The sequence below is a fragment of the Sinocyclocheilus grahami genome, unplaced genomic scaffold (genome assembly GCF_001515645.1).
Source record: "Sinocyclocheilus grahami isolate Dianchi unplaced genomic scaffold, SAMN03320097.WGS_v1.1 scaffold130.1, whole genome shotgun sequence".
Classification (NCBI taxonomy): domain Eukaryota; kingdom Metazoa; phylum Chordata; class Actinopteri; order Cypriniformes; family Cyprinidae; genus Sinocyclocheilus; species Sinocyclocheilus grahami.
Window position 1 is genome coordinate 360,902 of NW_015505309.1, and position 20,784 is coordinate 381,685.

Consider the following 20,784-nt stretch of genomic DNA (forward strand, 5'->3'; position numbering starts at 1 on the left):
TTTACATTTAGTCATTTAGCAGACGCTTTTATCCAAAGCGACTTACAAATGAGGACAATAAAAGCAGTCAAAACTAACAAAAGAGCAACAATATATAAGTGCAAATGACAAGCCTAACGCAGAACACGTAGCAAGGATTATATATATATATATATATATATATATATATATATTATACACACACACACACACACACACACAAAGAAAAACAAGTAGATAGAATGGAAAAAAATAGAAAAGTATTTAAATAAAAAATATAAATAATGTTTTTTTAATAAAAAAAAGAAGATAAATAGAAATAAACTAAAATTAAAATAGAATAGATGTGTTTTTAGTCGTTTCTTGAAGATGGCTAAGGACTCAGCTGCTCGGATTGATTTGGGCAGGTCATTCCACCAGGAGGGAACAGTTAATGAAAAAGTCAGTGAAAGTGATTTTGTGCCTCTTTGAGATGGCACAATAATACGCCGTTCACTTTCAGAACGCAAGCTTCTAGAGGGTACATAACTCTGAAGTAATGAATTTAGGTAAATGGGTGCAGAGCCAGTGGTGGTTTTGTAGGCTAACATTAATGCCTTGAATTTAATGCGAGCAACTACTGGTAGCCAGTGCAAATTGATGAACAGAGGTGTGACATGCGTTCTTTTCTTGCAGCGGCATTTTGGATTAATTGTAGAGGTTTGATAGAAGTGGCTGGAAGACTTGCCAGCTTGGATAGAATATATAAATGCCTTGGTGAGCATAAGAGACTTATTTAAAAAAACATTTAAAAAAAATCTTACTGACCCTAAAGATTTGAACGGTAGTGTATATTTTTTTTATAAACTGTTAAGACAGTTTGCACTGTAAAAACCAACACAGAACTTCCTTAAGACCAGTTATTTGACTAGTAATTGTCTTCAGTATTTCACAATTACTTCTGGCTTTGTTAACAAGCTCTTCACCGCAAAAAACCCCTGAAAAAACTTCTGAGCAACCAAACCAATAGTTTTGTATTCTGAGTGAAGTTTATTTTCTCTAGACGTGAGGTTGTAGATAGGTGAGAGAAGCGCTGGGCTGTGAGACACTCAGACAGACAGACAGAAGGAGGAGCAGCAGGAGCTGATAGAGACACAGGCGGCCATGCGGAGCGGATGGCTGCTCTCACGGCGATCTCCGCTGCTCATCAGTATTCCAGCACAGGCTGGAGGTGCTCCATTCCAGCACCGCTTGCCTGACAAGCAGAACAGCAAATATTTACACCAGTGTGGCACCCCCCACCTCCTCCTCCCCCATCCTCTGTCACTGCAGGAGGTGGGCAGCATGCAGGGACTAACAGAGCAGCTATTCAAGCAGCCCACCTCAGCCTCTAACCGCTGATGTCACAGAGGCCTGTGAAAAACAGAGTGCTGCCTCACTCGCAGACCCTGAGCACCACCACCCAACCCCCACCAACCAGCAACAACCGCCTCCTTGTGTTGATGAGTCCAAATACTGCAGGGTCCAAATACTGTAGCTCACTTGTCTAAATGCGCCAGCGCTCTCCTCGCACAGAAACAGCAGCGATGCCAGGCATTACTGCACTGATAAACACATAAACACAGCAGCCAGACTGACAAACTCTCTCGGCTCTGTTCGTCCGTCTCTCTCTCTTTTCTATCTCAGTAATGACAGATGTTTGGACAGCTGAGGAACTTCAGATCTGTTGCGAGTGAGATCAAACAAAGCCGCGCTTCCCTCGGCAGACAGCACAAATGAGTGTGCACTTCTTAGCTTTCAGAACAACCAGAATGCCAATATACATACGGTTATAAACAAAACATAATTATTACTATGAAAAACCCACATAAACAAAAACATGGACACACAAATGTTAGAGGAACAATGCACTTGAAATGAAATTATGTTTTAAACAATATAATTTATTTAGAGCAGTGATTGGTGGGATGCCAATCAGAAAGGATGATCTAGAGTTGCAGAATCATTACTCAAGTGAAATTCAAAGTCAAAAGTAATCTCTGAAATATTTCACAGTCCAAACATATTTATGGAGGTTTTAATGGAGAAATATTAATGGGTTTTAATGGAGTACAACAGTAATAAAATCAACTAATTAAATTATTGTTAAAATAAAATTAACAGTAAATTAAACTAAATTAATAGTCAAAATGTATTAAAACACTGGGCTAAAAATGCATTAAATGAAATACCAATTCTTTACTATATTTATTATAAATATATAATCAAAATGAGTGTGTAGTATTTAATATTATTGATTAAATGATCTATAATTTTAAAATCACTTTCAAAAATGATTGAAAATTAACTTTACTACAATACTTCACATATTTTCTCAACAACGTCAAAAGCTGTGCATCCAATGAGATTCTTTGTAATTTTATGCAAAATTAATCTGTCACTTGTTAGAATCTAGCCAATGAGATGTAATCTGGAAATCCTTGAAAACTATGAACAACCCTATTGAAGGTAAAATAAGATAAACTACATTAAAAACAAGTTCTCTTGCAATGAGAATTAAAAAACGGTTTGTGTCGACTATAATGTGCAATTATGAATTATTGATTGCAGAGTATGAATTCATCATCATTCAATTACCATCCAGCGATTTAAGTCATCTCACAATTTCCAGTGTAAAATCTGGGTACTGACGTAAACCCACTGATTTTCAGAAAGGTGCAAGCTGCTCTTTTCCATTCAACAAAAGCCAATGGCAAACCCCAAACAAGTCAAAACAATAGATTTAGATCACCTAAACGCAAAGAGCAAATCCTGACAACTCATTTTGCACTTTAAGGAAAAATGCAATATACTGTGTACTGACCTGCAGCTGTTGTCACTGGTGTCACCCTGTAATGAGTTGGCAGTCCGTGCCAGACCCAATCGGGCGAAGGCATGATAGTGAGTGAGATGCGCGTCGGACAGGCTGTGAATACCATCCGCTTCATCAAAAACATTCTCCCAGTAGGCTTTGAGACCCGGCGTGCCCTGGGGCATACTCCCGAACAGGAAGACGTCCAGCTGATTCACTATCTCTTGATTTACACTGGCTTCAAACTTCCTTGCGAAGAATGTGGGCCTGGTGGTTTGCTGATGGAGACAAAGACAGAGAAAGAAAGTAATAGAAAGCGTGAGTGTGAAGACAAAGAGGCGCTGAGAGACAAGACAGCCTGCTGAGACTGTGAGAAGCAGGAAGAGAAAGAGAGATAGTGACAGAGCGAAGCGACTGAAAACTGAAAAGCGTGGCACACCATCCAGTATGATGTGCTAGAAGGGGGAACAAGCTAAAAGAATCAGATACGGAAATTCTCCAGAGATAATTGACGGCAAAAAATCTGAATCAAAGTGGCATATCTCTGGTATGAAACAGTGGTATTGCTTTTTATTCAGATCCACCTCGCCTCCCCGCAGACTAACATATGTAACGTAAAACAGATAAGAAGAAGGACAACATCTGTGAAGAACCAAAAATATCAAAAATCTTCATGCTTGAAATAGTTTTCAGGCTACATCAGACCCCTGACAGACATCTTTCAGGAGACCGTCCTAGAAGATGGAAAAATCAAAACACGAGTCATGAAAGGAATGAAAATTCCCCAAAATTAAGATTCTGTCATCATTTACTCATCCTCATAGCTTTCCAACCCCATATGACTTTCTTTATTCCATGCACCACTAAAGAGAAAGTTCAGAAGAACATTTATTTATTGAAGAACATGTGTGCCACTGTAAAAACTGTTGTTAAATTCCATTTAGCAGTGAACTAAGGTCTACTATGAACTAAATCAAGTGATTCATTGGAAAGATCTGATTCATAAATCATTCAGACTGTTAAACTGGATTGATGTATTTATTTGAAAATTGTGAAAATAGGACGTCGCAACTCTTTGCAACAATTATTTTTATTATAATTGCATAGAAAAGAGCAAACTGTACAATTCTTTAGTGGGTTAGTTCACCCAAAAATGAAAATTAACTTGTGTTTTATTTACCCTCGAAGCATTCTAGGTGTATATGACTTTCTTCTTTCAGACGAATCCAGTCGGAGTTATATAAAAAATTGTCCTGGCTATTCCAAGCTCTATAATTGCAGTCAGCGGGTGTTGCAGTTGAACAAATAAAGTGTTTGCATTCATAATAAAACGTGCCGCAGACGGCTCCAGGGGATGAATAAAGGCCCCCTGTAGCGAATCCATGAGTTTTTGTAAGAAAAATATCCATATTTCAAACGTAATAAACACTTTTCTCTCACTTCCGTTGACTGTCATACACTGAAGCAGTTCTGGCGGATGACGTAAGACGCGCGGCGTTGCGTGATTAGTGACGAATGCGGAGAGAGAACCAAACAAAATGCCGGTCACGAATTAGAAGTACTAACCGAAGATTTGCGAAGACAAATGTCGGAGGATTTCGATATAAACCAAGAGGAGACTGGTTTTCCTTTGCTAAAGTAAGGAAACTTTGCTTCCTTTGCTCCTATTAAACAAACTCGCGAGACTAGCATATCTCAGAGGCGCGCACATACGTCATACACCTTCCGCCGGAACGGATCCGTGTATGATAGATAACAGAAGTGAGAGAAAACTGTTTATTACGTTTGAAATATGGATATTTTTCTTACAAAAACTCATGGATTCGCTACAGGGGGCCTTTATTCATCCCCCGGAGCCGTCTGTGGCGCATTTTATTATGAATGCGAGTGCTTTATTTGTTCAACTGCAACACCCGCTGACTGCAATGATAGAGCTTGGAATAGCCAGGACAATTTTTTATATAACTCCGACTGGATTCATCTGAAAGAAGAAAGTCATATATACCTAGGATGCTTCGAGGGTAAGTAAAACACAAGCTAATTTTCATTTTTGGGTGAACTAACCCTTTAAAATATTTCCTCTTGTGCTCCTCAAAAAAAAGAGAAAGTCATAGAGGGTTGGAATGACACAAGGGTGAGTAAATGACAGAAGTTAAATTTTTGGGTGAACTATCCCTTTAAACAGAATTCAGCTATAACAGTTATAGAAGGCAAAGAACACATGAGAAAGAGAGAAAGCATAAGAAATATAATAAAGTGATTTGGAGAGGCATGTCGAGGAAGCTCTTTTATATGGTTTGGACCTTTCTAGTGTAACGTAAATAGGCAAAGAACACATGAGAAAGAGAGAAAGCATAAGAAATATAATAAAGTGATTTGGAGAGGCATGTCGAGGAAGCTCTTTTATATGGTTTGGACCTTTCTAGGGTGAGGGGTGAGAAATGCCTGGATAAAAACTGAACTGCCATGACACATTTCAAGCCTCCCTTCCTCTCCCATTGTACTTTTTCTTTAGAGCTGTCTGTGAGAAAGGAGGTATTGTCACAGAATAATTACTCAATACTCAATATGGTCATGCCTTCAGTGATAATTGTCCCGCTAAACACTCGCAGACCCTTCCCCCAGCACAGGCCTGAATGAGTTAACCACAGGCTCTATGAAAGGACTCCATTATGTAGAGCGGTTGTGGCTGTAAACATTTAGCGATGCTCGAAATACGCAGATGATTGTGCTGGATTTTCAGCCCTTATTCAGAACAGGAAAAACTAGCTATAAATAAAACAGGGCCAAAATAACTTAAAAATGAGAGAAATTGTACTTTAATTCGAATATATGAACATCAAGATTCACCATTGTGGTTAAATGGGTAAAAAAAAAGAAAAGTGTCTTCATCAGCTGGTTGGCTTTGAAAAAAGCGAGCAAGTGGCAAAATCTGCCTGATGTGGCAGACAGTGCTGATGTCATGGTTTGGCACACAAGCGCACAGTAGGGAGTTTATGAGGAAACGGCCTGCCGAACAGACTGCTGCATCATTTAATGTGAAACCATACCGCAAGCAACAAAGTAAGGAAACTTTGCTTCCTTTGCTCCTATTAAACAAACTCGCGAGACTAGCATATCTCAGAGGCGCGCACATACGTCATACACCTTCCGCCGGAACGGATCCGCGTATGATAGATAACAGAAGTGAGAGAAAACTGTTTATTACGTTTGAAATATGGATATTTTTCTTACAAAAACTCATGGATTCGCTACAGGGGGCCTTTATTCATCCCCCGGAGCCGTCTGTGGCGCATTTTATTATGAATGCGAGTGCTTTATTTGTTCAACTGCAACACCCGCTGACTGCAATGATAGAGCTTGGAATAGCCAGGACAATTTTTTATATAACTCCGACTGGATTCATCTGAAAGAAGAAAGTCATATATACCTAGGATGCTTCGAGGGTAAGTAAAACACAAGCTAATTTTCATTTTTGGGTGAACTAACCCTTTAAAATATTTCCTCTTGTGCTCCTCAAAAAAAAGAGAAAGTCATAGAGGGTTGGAATGACACAAGGGTGAGTAAATGACAGAAGTTAAATTTTTGGGTGAACTATCCCTTTAAACAGAATTCAGCTATAACAGTTATAGAAGGCAAAGAACACATGAGAAAGAGAGAAAGCATAAGAAATATAATAAAGTGATTTGGAGAGGCATGTCGAGGAAGCTCTTTTATATGGTTTGGACCTTTCTAGGGTGAGGGGTGAGAAATGCCTGGATAAAAACTGAACTGCCATGACACATTTCAAGCCTCCCTTCCTCTCCCATTGTACTTTTTCTTCAGAGCTGTCTGTGAGAAAGGAGGTATTGTCACAGAATAATTACTCAATACTCAATATGGTCATGCCTTCAGTGATAATTGTCCCACTAAACACTCGCAGACCCTTCCCCCAGCACAGGCCTGAATGAGTTAACCACAGGCTCTATGAAAGGACTCCATTATGTAGAGCGGTTGTGGCTGTAAACATTTAGCGATGCTCGAAATACGCAGATGATTGTGCTGGATTTTCAGCCCTTATTCAGAACAGGAAAAACTAGCTATAAATAAAACAGGGCCAAAATAACTTAAAAATGAGAGAAATTGTACTTTAATTCGAATATATGAACATCAAGATTCACCATTGTGGTTAAATGGGTAAAAAAAAGAAAAGTGTCTTCATCAGCTGGTTGGCTTTGAAAAAAGCGAGCAAGTGGCAAAATCTGCCTGATGTGGCAGACAGTGCTGATGTCATGGTTTGGCACACAAGCGCACAGTAGGGAGTTTATGAGGAAACGGCCTGCCGAACAGACTGCTGCATCGTTTAATGTGAAACCATACCGCAAGCAACACGACATGGAGAAAAACAGGCCTAGAGAGAAAATGCAAAGCTGCAGTTCGGTTGCAGCAGAATGGAAAACAAAGCACAGCCAGCTATGTGAAAAATCAACTTTTAAACTCATTTCGACTGGGTCTGTAGCTCCTTTTACAGTAGAGAGAGTGAGTCACCGGGGTCGGGCATGACCACGTTAAGATTGACTCTGTACTTGAGGCTAATGAGAGACTTCCAGACCAAAGGTAGGGGGGAGAGAAGGGAACTGGCTGCTGCGGTCAAGCTCCACAGCCTCATTCCACTATACTAGACTCACTACCAGAATCCTTTTGATGAGAGACTGCCTCACAATTGATCCCTCATCGTCCTTTTCTGCCGGCCAGAGTTAATTACAGATCCCCTGTGTAGGCACGAGTTAGCAAGGCTTTCCTTTAGTTGCGTCTCATTGGATTTCTAATCTTGATTGAAATCGCTACTGACTGGAGAGCTGGTCTCACACTATTAGGTGTTGGTTTAAGGTAAATTAAAGGCCTATTGTGCTTATTCAGACTAAACAGGACGCGGCGTAGGTCTCCTTGAGGCGTGAGGTCAGCGCTGTGACGGAAAAGGCTTTAAAAGTGTTTAACTACTGATCGGGTTCATTGAACTGCTCCTGTTAGCGCCAGCTGCACTGATACAGTCAGACACCGAGAGGGCTGAAAGCATCGCGGGAAGGGTACGAGATGCTCACCTGGAAACGGGGCAGGTCGGAGGGCTTGAAGTCGTTCGGCGAGCAGCCGCACCAGTCTACAATGTGCTTGTATTGACACTTGCAGCCTAGCTTTCGATTCCAGTTAGTGATACGAAGGTTGTTGTCCACTATGCTCTCGCAGTGCGGGCTGTTCTCCAGAACCGTGTGGAAGAACGACTGTGAAGACAGAGAGAGGATCGGGGAGGAGGAGGATGATAAATAGGAAGGGACGGTGAGAGGTGAAGAGAAAGAGAAGCAAATAGATGACTAAGAGGTTGAAACAGAATAATGACATCTGATAAAACGAAGATGGATGTCTAACAGAATGGCCCTGTCAGGAGGTCTAGTGTGTTAAATGTCTACATCAGTAAAAAAGAGCCAATTGCCTTCTCAAGCCACAATATCCAATATCTCAGCGGTGAATAACTAGACCTAGACAGAGCGAAGAATCCAATTTCGCTGCAGCACGGCAAAAAGCCCTTCATTAAAACTAACACATTGACACAGTCATTTCAAATGAGCAAATACACAATGCAAATGAGCAAATAAAACTGCAAATTCATCTCGCTTTTTGGAAATTTACTCAATTTATCATCGTAAACTTCAAACTCATGAATAAGTGAGAAATATTAATGAAACACCAATCTAGTGAATTAATGTAGCAGAATCCTTGTAATATTGTGCAAAGTCATTTTCTTGATCATTATTATTGTCTTCTTTTTGTAGGAAAAAATATCTAAATATCCTTAAAACAAGATAAATGTAATTTACAGTGAAAATTGTGTAAGAATGTATTTTTCAGAGAATATATCTTGAATATATAATATTATCATGAATATAAGAATAATATACATAAATTTTCTTACCCCATTTTTTTCTTGTTTTAAACTTAAACTCAGCTCATAAATTTATTTAGATTTGTTCAAAATAAGAAAATCCAATAATAAATGTAATGCAATATACATTCTCTAAATATCTTATTCAGGCAAGTTAATTTTTAATTGTTTTAAGGATATTTAGATATTTTTTGCGGGAAAACAACACATTTTTACTTCTTGAACATTAATTTTGCATTATTTTGGGGTCTCACCTCCGCAGGTAAGAGTGTGTACGTGTAGAAACGTTTCATGTTGGTCACAAGGTCATCTTGAGAGTTTATGACATACTCCACGAAAATTCGGTTCAACAGAAACCAGTCAGAGCCTCCATCCACGGATATGCCTTCTGGAATTTTTCTGTCTCCAAGCCGCCACATATGGGTGTCACACTCAAAGAAAAGCCGGTCCAAACCTTGTTTTCTGATGAATCTGTTGGCAATTATCAACAATGCAAATTACAAATGTATTTTTATCTGTTATAAAAGGCACCCTTCTGTGTGACTGGCACGTGTTTGAGTGTCTTGGGCACCATAAGCCATCAGCGTGATCACACGTCAGCACTCACCGAGCATTATCTCTCCCGTGGGACTTGATGAAATTCATATCTCTGTATTTGGACAGGAAGGCCACCAGCTGATCATTGGTCCTGAGGAGACATTGAAAAAATGTTGGAAGAGAAACCAGAAAACAAGTGATGGAGAGAAAGAGTAACAGAGAGTTTGCAAATCAGGCTAGTGAGCCACAGTGTAAATGAGCGCGGAGCATGAGGGATTCTGGGTGAGTCCAAGCTCACATACAGAGCCAGATTCCGCCCCTAATGCCAGCTGCCCTGTTTCACCGCCTGTCGCAATGCATTGCCTGAAAGTCTGTAGTCAGTTTTCCCCATACATATTCCTCTCTCACATTAGTTTTTTTTCACTGCAGGCTTCTGGTACAGAAGAAAGAACTTCACACTAAAGATAAAAATAATAATAAAGTCTTTATTTATCGCAATACCAGGGAAAGTGGAATTTGAAAAATGGCTTGCTCAAAGGAACAGCAGTCATAGCTCACATTTCTGGGGATCAAACCCGCAACTTTTTGGTTACTAGCCTTGACTATGAACAAGAATCACAATAAAATTTGCAAATTACTGTTAGATAGTATTTGCGAACATTCTTGCAATGAAAGTCAATGAGAGAATTCAATGTTAAAGGTGCTGTACCATTATATTTGACTTTTAAATTCTTATTATAACCTTAATAATTCACTTCTTATAACGCTTACAAATTTTAACCCTTGTACTGTGGTGGAAATCCTTTACCTAATTTAGTGTTCCCAGTCAAAAATGACCAGCCATTAAAAATGTCTTGTAAGTCTCTCATTATGCTTTATAATTACAAAATCTATTCTATAAATTTTATCTTTTTGTCAACTTGTTTTCTTTCAATTAGCACAGGTTTTCTTTTTCTTTTTGGAACGGATTGCGAAAAAATTATTACTTTGGCAATGTTCAACCCACAAATGTGGAGCATAAGCTCAGATCATAAGGCCATCAGTTGAAAACAACAACAACAAATACAAAACTTGTGCTATTTGAAAGAAAACAAGTTAATAATATAATAAGATTATAAGATAATAAGATTAAATCCAATATATAGCAACAATATAGCAAAACAATTTACAAGCAATTTTTGGTAGGCCAGTTATTTTTGGCCAGGTACACCACAAGTGTAACAACGTCAGGAAAATAAAAAAATAAAAAAAAGGAAATTGCTATACCTTGTACGTGCAAAGTCAGTAAGTTTTAGTCCTATACGCTAAAATTAACTAGGATTGGTTGGTAATTGCAAAAAAACAACTGTCTCCTATTTTGTGTCCAAAAGAAGGCAACAAATGTTTGTTTGCAACCAAACAGATCTAAATAGCTGAGGTGAATTTGTTGAAGCTTGCATGTGATTTTTAGCTCCATAGTAAACGCTCTGTCATCCCGTCATCACTTGCATGATGTCGTCTACATGCCTACAGCCGCACACGTCAATCACACACCTACATTATCTCACACGTCTCTTAAGTTTCAGTAGCTTAAGACACTATATCATCATTTGTTATACAGCCACATTAAATGTTTAACTGCTGTGGTAAATAGATCAAAACACACAAATGCACTCTGACCTACAGTGTCTTCCTGTTTGCCAAAGATCAGCACGGGAAACCCAGCGTAGCATTTGAAATGAAAGCCTGCTCCAGTGCTCAGCGCATGTACAGCTGCCAGTCACTCCCTACTCTGGCTAAACTCAGACCTCAGGCTATTAGAGTACTGTATTCTGTAACCGAGCTACCAGCGAGATTTGAAATATGACTGCAGTACTGTCAAAACTGTGCAATAATAATGAGCATCAGTCCGAGTGGGAGGGAGCAGGAGAAAGAGAGAGACAGAAGGGATGTTATTGTTTACGCGTAATTTTTGAAGTCTCTTCATGGTATGCAAATTTTCTCTAGGCACGGAATACTTGAATGACCTGCTACAATTGCACAGAATGCAACCAGAGCACAGCAAGAGGAATACTGTATACCATAATGCAATGTGCCCAACTGGATCTCATGAATGAACTGGAAGCAAATTATATCTTTTTTAACCCCTTTTTAAACCAGACTGCGAAAAATGAATGAAGAAGGAAAAATGAAAAAATAAAAATGAAACATTTTTTTAAATAACTGAATGCAACAGTGAGTTAATGTGACATCAATGTAGCATAATACAATTTGAAATGTTTATTGCACACTGCATAAGCAAAAAAAATAATATAAAACAAATAATCACCTATAAGAATGCAAATAAATGCAAGAAGACCAATCATAACACAATATGCAAATTACAGTTAGACATGAATTATGAACATTCTCAAGTATACCGCATACTATTTTTTTCATTTAGTAATGTGAATATACTATTTATAGCACATATATTAAATACAATATATACTGCATAGTACTTAGTAAGCTAGTATTTCATTCTGAAACGGTCTGTAGAGCTGCTCCGTTCCAGAAGAGGGCGTCATGGAGCCCATGTGACCACATGGGAAGAGGAGAACAACAGAGTCCAGACTCATTGTTTTCTCCTTTTCTCTCTTCATGAAAAGGCCATAAATACAGCTGCGCTGACTTAAAAACAGGGCTGGAGAAAAAGAGCAAGATGGTGCAGATAAATAGAAGAAAAGAGTCCGGCGCTCGCAACAAAGCCACTGTGTAACAGAGCCCCCCACCCCTGGCGTCCAGGCTCGCCTATAGAGCAGAGAGCCCCTTTCACAGTCATCCATGCAGAAGGACGGACATCAGGAGGGAATTAGAGGGGAAAATAAGCAGTTAAGTCACCAGACACAGGTACCGCACCTCCCTCAGCACCGCAGTCACGACATGCGGACAAAGCGTTCTGCAAAAGGGCTGTGCACATGTCTTTAGGAAGGCCAAGACTGAAGACATCCTCTCAGGTCCTCTAACACGCACTGTCATACGCAATTAGCCGGTAATGGGAGCAGCTGCTATGAAGCTGAAAGCAGTCTCCAGTGTCTCTAAAGTCAACCTTCTGCAAACACACTGAAGTCAGGCGTGCAGTTGAACATTGTCTTTGGCTTTGTTTCTATTTCCCTCAGTCTGTCTCTCACCTCACTTCCTGTCTCACACTCGCTTTGTCTGTCAAAGGCCATTGGTTGCAAGAGTGAGAAAAACATTCAACGTCAGGAAGATAACCCTTCAAGTCTTTCTGGCCAAATTGAGATTAGGTCTAATGGAGTCCAAACAGGCTTCGCCCACTTGATCTATCAGTCTGTGCTCACTTTTGTCCAATCAGAGGAGATCTTTCACCTACAGTACTGGAGTGCAACAGTCGGGTTCCGGAAGTAAAAAAGTCGGGTTCTCCATAGGGGACTTAACGGTAACTTACAAACCTTTACAGACTGATGTGCGGTGAGCTTTATGGTTGTTAATCGATGGTACATGCTTTTGTTGAAGCCATCAGCAAGCATTATTTCAACTTCTTTTTAAATTAATTGTGTTCAACAGCAGAAAACCCTGGTAAAATACACATAACCCATGATTATGCAGAGAAACCTCCACCAATCGAGGAATATATAACTATGCCAAAATTACACTTTAGAAACAACACCTAAAGAGCATTTTAGTGCCAGCCCACTCCCATGATGCACTGTGAATTATGTAGTCAGTTTCCCTACACTCTCAAACTACATAAATATTTGCATGTTTAATATGCATATTTTGCAATAAATATAAAATATTGTTGTATATAAATATCTAAACATCAGGGGTGTACTCCAGAAAGTCTGTTATTGTGGTGACATTTCCACGCCCCAAAACGTGACGCTGAATTGGTTGTTTGACATGTCGGTCAAACGGCCTCATGGGCGGGCCTTGGCCAATAAAAGCTGCCATGGATTCCAGACCTTCAGCCGTCAGCCTGAAGGTCTGGCTACGCGAAACTACATATACCCTGAACTCTTGGTTGATTAACCCAAACCTTGCTTACTTGAGGTATGCTAGTTCCAAAAATGCATCCGGGAGTAGGTTATGTTCAGAGAGTAAGTTGCTATGTCTACTTACATACCCTGAAAATTACCTCCGTTTTTGGAACCGAATGCTGAGTTTATCTACTTATGTACCCTTAAACATACCCGGGTATGTCACATAATCTGTTTTCTGGAATACCCCTCTGGAAAATAAAATCACTTTGCATGAGAAGCAAAATTGCACAAGATATCAGGAATTATAAAAAAAAAAAAATGTATTTAATTAAACTGTACTTCTCTTGCCCCATTGGTAAAAAGTTTTAAGCATAAATCTAAGAACTTAGAGAGGATGCACAGATATTAAAATGCTACCTATTTTGTCTTTTGTCTACATAAGACATTCTCGTTTGGCTCTCAGCGAAGGCGGTCGCATTTTCTCTCCCTCTCCTCCCCGTTACCTTCTCTGCTTTTGCTCCTCTCGTGTTGTCTACTGTCTTGATGAGAGACTCTCTCCGCACTGCTCTCCAGACTTAAAAAGAAAAATCTAATAAATCATGGATTTGATCAACTGGTCTCTCAACTTTTTTTTTTATCTCCTCCCCTCCCTCATGTTATGCTGTATTTCTTCTAAAAATTCCCTGTCCTCCTGTCCTGTCTACCCCCTTGTTTGTATGTATGTATGTATGGACAGGTGGATGGCTAATTTCGCTGGTACCTGTGATCAGTGACAATAAAGGGCTCATTCATCATTCATCATTCATAAATTAAAAGCAAATGGATATTTATATTTTTCAGTATTCCCTCATTAAAGCAGTTAAATGCATTCATGCCATCTTTGTACCTTTGTACCCTTGTCTTTTTGTCCTGTTTTCAGATGTTTCTTTGCTTCAAATCAAAGTTCACCTTATAGCTGGTTGGTTTGGTTCATATAAAGACTTGAATGGGAAAAATACTTCCGGAACCATGGCCGCTAAACAAGTGGGCAGGCACTGTTGCACTCTATACACTTCAATGCCACAGATAGACAGAAACAGAACAATGCTTTGTGGTAGCAACCCTTGATTAAGAGTGCATAAGCATACTTATATAAACATACTTTTTCATGCTGTGGACTTCACACTGTCAACATTTCTTTTGTTGAATTTATTTTCCTCGCAGCTTCATCTCTGCTGACCCATGTTTCTGTTGTGATAGTGGACTGAGAAATAAGTCTCCATCAACACAACCGGAGGAGCCGGATCGGACTCCTTAATGGACCGATTTGTCCTCATGTTTTAGAGAAATGGTGTTTCTGCACAGTATAATACAAATGATAGCAACTACATCACTGCACTACACACAAACACACACACACACCCTGACAGACTACTTATAGCTTGCACCTGAACCCTACTCCGAGCTTGAGATGAAAAGAATGATTTTATTTTTCTTTGATGTTCCGCTTTAAAGGGGTTTTGGCTCATAGCTAACTTTCCTCTCTGGTCAGGAGGTGTGGCGTGCGACGGAGTGATAGAGAGGCAGGATTAACCTTGAACGGCTGCGCGGGACAGGCCAGAATTCATCACATGTCTGTATCGATCTCTAACACCCTGATTTCTGAGGGCTGCAGAAAATGACATGGCTTTAATATTGATTATAGCCGGGGGAGTAGCTGGGTTACTCTACCTCTCATCCTGCTCTCATTATGGACTGAAGAGTTATGCACGCTAATGGCATTTATCATGGTGATAATTCAAATTTTCAGACACAGTTCGGCTTACAGACAGAACTGCCACATTGAGTTACAGGTAATGTGATGAGATACTGGAATACTGGGGCATTTTATTATTATTTTTTTTAAATGTGAAGAATATTTGGGAAAGAAAAATAGCGGACTTTAAAAAAACTGAAAAATATAAACAAACTGATTATGAACAAATGTTTTCATATTATATGTTTTTATTTGAACCACATAATAATAATAATAATAATACCAGTAGTAATTATTTTTATTACTTCTTATTAGTTGCTTATTTAGAATTTTAAGATGGCTGCAATGAGGATTCTGTTAATATAACACAAACATTAATAATAATATTATTCAAAAAAAAAAAAAAAATATATATATATATATTTAATTTTAAAATGTAATTTATTCCTGTGATGGCAAAGTTGAATTTTCAGCACCATTACTCCATCTTCAGAGTCACATGACCCTTTAGAAATCATTGTAATATACTGATTTGGTGCTCAAGACACATTTCTTATTATTACCAGTTGAAAACAGTGCTGCAGTTTGTGGAAATGAGATGCGTTTTTTCAGTAGTCTTTGATGAATAGAAAGCTATTCAAAAGAACAGCATTTATTGAAATATATTTTTTGTAGCATTATACATGTCTTTACTCTCACTTTTGATCTTTTGATGCAATGCATCCTTGCTAAATGAAATATTTATTTCTTTAAAAAAATCATACTGAAACCAAACTTTTGCACAGTATTGTACTTTCTGAAAAGTTATGATGCACAATGTGTGTATAATTTAATATTATATATTTTAAAAAATCTAAATAATTTTCTTCAAGTAAATTTGTCTTGATTTAAGGAAAAAAATAACAATTAGGATTACTTTCTTGCAGTGTAGTTGTTCTTGTTTCTAAGAGTGCTTCTGTTGTTATGTTTAATTTCATGAGATCACTTGAGTCTGTTACAACAAAGGGCTCCTTGTAGTCATACAACATTTTAAAGCCAGTGTTTCAAAGCCTTAGGTGTTTCTAGCTCTCTTGAAACTAAAACAGTCCTAGACGTACCTTCTTAAGGCTCTTGATTAATGAAATCAAGTGTGTACTGAATACTGATGGAATGAGGTTTACAGAGCAAGTGACCATGCTGAAGTTCAAATGCATTTGTTTTATCAATCCAGCAGTGAGGCTAAATGGAGGAAAACAGCCCCCATGACATGATTTAAACATGTTTACATCACCTGTGTCCTTGAATGACTCTTTCCCACGTTAGTCTCTTTGTTTGAATTTCATTAGGTGGTGCTAGATAAGATTTATGTTTGTGTGTGTGTGTGTGTGCGTGTGAATGACAAAAGTTAGGTGGAGTAAGTGTGCACATCCTCTGTCTTTGCCTCCGCATTAGACAGTGTAACTTTGATTAATTTACTGTAGTTTGTCTGAGATCTCTTTGCCTACTTCCTCCTAAAAATAGCAGTTTATGTGTCACAGAGAGGAAATTTGCCGATCTAGTTTTAGTGACACTTAATGATTTCCGGAAATCCTTTTCTAGTGGGTTGTACCCACCTTGAGTGTTTCTTAACTTTTTTATTTTATTTTTAAATTTATTTTAAAATTTATTTTATTTTATAATTTTTTTAAAGATTTATTTTTGCCATTTTCACCTTTATTATGATAGGACAGATCAGAACTGACAGGAAGCTGTCAGAAACCCTCCACCTTCCCCAGCTCCACCTGTATAGATCTGCTACGAGGTGATTCATGTATGCTATATGGGGGCTATTTCATGTATGTTATATTTGCAGCAGCAATATTTCTTACATGCTCACAGCAGCATGTTGTGGATGTATTGGCAGTAGCAAGTCTCGGTACTTGCTCTGCCGCAGCAGCGTAGCAGATCTATTCCGGCAAGACCAAATACATTAACATTGTCATGTACATTACCATGCCAATCCCTCAGAGAGTTGTCATGACAGAACTGTATTTCCTATACCATGTTTTACTTTATAAAGTAGCCTATAAAAGGTTTGCTGTTTTTTTTGTTTCCCCTTTTATCTTTCTGTCCGTCACTCTAATAGATTGACCAATTTTAGAAAGAGCCAGAGCTCATGCATACAGCCTGACTTCACCCTTGTGATCCCGTGTGACATTTCTTAACCTTGTGATTTTTTTTTTATCTCCTCCCCTCCCTCATGTTATGCTGTATTTCTTCTAAAAATTCCCTGTCCTCCTGTCCTGTCTACCCCCTTGTTTGTATGTATGTATGTATGGACAGGTGGATGGCTAATTTCGCTGGTACCTGTGATCAGTGACAATAAAGGGCTCATTCATCATTCATCATTCATAAATTAAAAGCAAATGGATATTTATATTTTTCAGTATTCCCTCATTAAAGCAGTTAAATGCATTCATGCCATCTTTGTACCTTTGTACCCATGTCTTTTTGTCCTGTTTTCAGATGTTTCTTTGCTTCAAATCAAAGTTCACCTTATAGCTGGTTGGTTTGGTTCATATAAAGACTTGAATGGGAAAAATACTTCCGGAACCATGGCCGCTAAACAAGTGGGCAGGCACTGTTGCACTCTATACACTTCAATGCCACAGATAGACAGAAACAGAACAATGCTTTGTGGTAGCAACCCTTGATTAAGAGTGCATAAGCATACTTATATAAACATACTTTTTCATGCTGTGGACTTCACACTGTCAACATTTCTTTTGTTGAATTTATTTTCCTCGCAGCTTCATCTCTGCTGACCCATGTTTCTGTTGTGATAGTGGACTGAGAAATAAGTCTCCATCAACACAACCGGAGGAGCCGGATCGGACTCCTTAATGGACCGATTTGTCCTCATGTTTTAGAGAAATGGTGTTTCTGCACAGTATAATACAAATGATAGCAACTACATCACTGCACTACACACAAACACACACACACACCCTGACAGACTACTTATAGCTTGCACCTGAACCCTACTCCGAGCTTGAGATGAAAAGAATGATTTTATTTTTCTTTGATGTTCCGCTTTAAAGGGGTTTTGGCTCATAGCTAACTTTCCTCTCTGGTCAGGAGGTGTGGCGTGCGACGGAGTGATAGAGAGGCAGGATTAACCTTGAACGGCAGCGTGGGGCAGGCCAGAATTCATCACAGGGCTGTATCGATCTCTAACACCCTGATTTCTGAGGGCTGCAGAAAATGACATGGCTTTAATATTGATTATAGCCGGGGGAGTAGCTGGGTTACTCTACCTCTCATCCTGCTCTCATTATGGACTGAAGAGTTATGCACGCTAATGGCATTTATCATGGTGATAATTCAAATTTTCAGACACAGTTCGGCTTACAGACAGAACTGCCACATTGAGTTACAGGTAATGTGATGAGATACTGGAATACTGGGGCATTTTATTATTATTTTTTTTAAATGTGAAGAATATTTGGGAAAGAAAAATAGCGGACTTTAAAAAAACTGAAAAATATAAACAAACTGATTATGAACAAATGTTTTCATATTATATGTTTTTATTTGAACCACATAATAATAATAATACCAGTAGTAATTATTTTTATTACTTCTTATTAGTTGCTTATTTAGAATTTTAAGATGGCTGCAATGAGGATTCTGTTAAAATAACACAAACATTAATAATAATATTATTCAAAAAAAAAAAAAGAAAAAAAAAAATATATATCCCTTTCTCTATATCTCTCTCTCTATATAGTCATTTTTAAAATATATTTTAAAAACTATGCATCACTTTCTGGCGCAGCTACTTTCTAATATTCACAATCTCTTTATTTAATCTCTTTATTTTACATAAATAAAGTCCACAAGCTCTCATTTAATTTCAGAGCCCCTTTAAGTTCAATATCTTCAAGTTCCTTGTTTTTTTTATTGTGTTGTGGGGCTTTGTCAATATTAAATTGAGCTAATTCAGAATAAACAAGTACAATCTCCACAAGATGCGTAGATGTAATCCCTTAACAGTTCTATGAACCATCAAGCTTGTTGACACCAGATCAAACAGCCAATGGTGATCACAATTACCCATAATCCCCTGCTAAACTAAATTGTGATATTGCTTGGAACTAATCTCCCAGCAGCCCACAGCTAAATGCTATAGTCAGGTGTTAACTCAATTGCTCTCTGTGGCAACCAATAAACTTGAATCATTCCTGAGAGAAAACAATGCCAATCCAAGCAATGCAAATGATATCAACAGAATAATCAGTCAAAAGTGGAGTAATGCGAGATAATGATGACTCACCTGATTGGGTAATCGGCAGCACTCAGGTTGATGAAGAAATCCCAGGACCAATCTCGCATGGCAAGCAGATCCTTCATGCTCTGCAGATACATGGTAAGCAGACTGGCACCACCCCATATCGTAGACATGCGCCACGGTGTGACCCGGACGTTAGGATACTGGCGAGCTAGAGCCACCATCTGCCTGTGCAGGTAGTTGGAACGCTGCGGGGTGAAAAAAGACAGGCTCTGGTTAATTTGGAGCCTGAGAACTTTATCTGGGATCAGTCAGTCAAACGTGACCAGTGTTATTATGAGATAAACAAAGTCTGACCATCCACTAAGGGCACCTTGTGGGGAAAAACTGATTGAATGAAGTGGATGAGGCTTTTTCAAATGGTCAGGTGGCACAGAGTTTCCTGTAATGTGTGTACACTGCAACATTTTCTTAGAAAATTTCTTAGAAAATTTTCTTAGAAAATGTGTTTTTGGTTACTGGTTTTCCAGATTTTTACTTGAAAAGCAAAATTGCACAATATATTATAGGACTTGTTTTCAAAGAATTAAATTAAATTAAATAGACTTTTCTTACCCCATTGGTAAAAAGTTTGAAACAAATCTAAGACCATTTAGTAGGGATGCACAGATATTAAAATTCAATCCAATAGCAAACAATTACTTTGAAGTTATGACCAATAAATAGGAAATATTAATATTCAATATTATTTTGTCTAAATAAAAAAAATAAAACACTAAAAATTCAAATCAATCAAGTGAATTTAAGCATCACAAGATTGTAATGTACAATATGAAAATTATATTCATTTAAAAATTTTGCTAAAGATTACACTAAACTATTAAATTATTAGTTTTTAAAGATGACCTTTTCAATCTAAACACAAAGTTAATCTAAACAAAATAAATGCACAATTAAATAACCAAAATCGACTGATACATATCCAATATGCGTGTTTGTGAGTTTGTGAGGATCAGTGGTATGATCTGAATATTTGGCTTAAACTGTTCTGGAACAGTGTTGCAAATACAACTTAACCACTGATTTCTAGTGATTTCTTTCTTCTTTTGGAAGGCTAAACGAAGTAGTTTCACTTTCACAACGAAACACAGCATCACACACGCACCAAACAAAGTAGTTTCGCTTTCACAACGAAACAGCGTCACACACCGCGGCCTTGAGTGAGCCGCAGCCTAGAGTGAGCGGAGGCCGGCTTGAGTGAGCAGAGGCGGGCGGGCTTGAGAACGGCGTGGCCGGCGAATTCGACGAAGGCGGGCTTGCGGCAACCACATGTGACGACCCCGGGCTGTACTCCTCTTCGTCCACGGTGAAAGCCGATCCGGCGATCGACAGCACAAAGTTGATGTATTCCCTCAGCGACCAGCACGGATCAGCTCTAGGCATGACGAAGCGGATATCGTCCTCTTTTGGAAGGCCAACCAAAGTAGTTTCGCTTTCACAACGAAACACAGCGCCTTCACGACATGGCGGCGGTGGCAACAACAATACTACAGCGAGAATAAAAGTTACGCCTTC

At 38.6% G+C, this 20,784-nt stretch overlaps 1 protein-coding gene across 1 annotated transcript in view; it reads right to left on the bottom strand.

The window, feature by feature from the left end:
• The window catches only part of LOC107590574 (xylosyltransferase 1-like), a 66,618-nt gene that overhangs the window by 9,205 nt on the left and 36,629 nt on the right, over positions 1 to 20,784 (bottom strand). The window contains exons 4-8 of the mRNA XM_016279403.1: positions 19,255 to 19,457; positions 9,334 to 9,414; positions 8,981 to 9,197; positions 7,891 to 8,067; positions 2,822 to 3,087 (exon numbers count right to left, since the gene is read on the bottom strand). Coding sequence (XP_016134889.1) covers positions 2,822 to 3,087; positions 7,891 to 8,067; positions 8,981 to 9,197; positions 9,334 to 9,414; positions 19,255 to 19,457 — 944 coding nt within the window. The remainder of the gene's footprint in view (positions 1 to 2,821; positions 3,088 to 7,890; positions 8,068 to 8,980; positions 9,198 to 9,333; positions 9,415 to 19,254; positions 19,458 to 20,784) is intronic.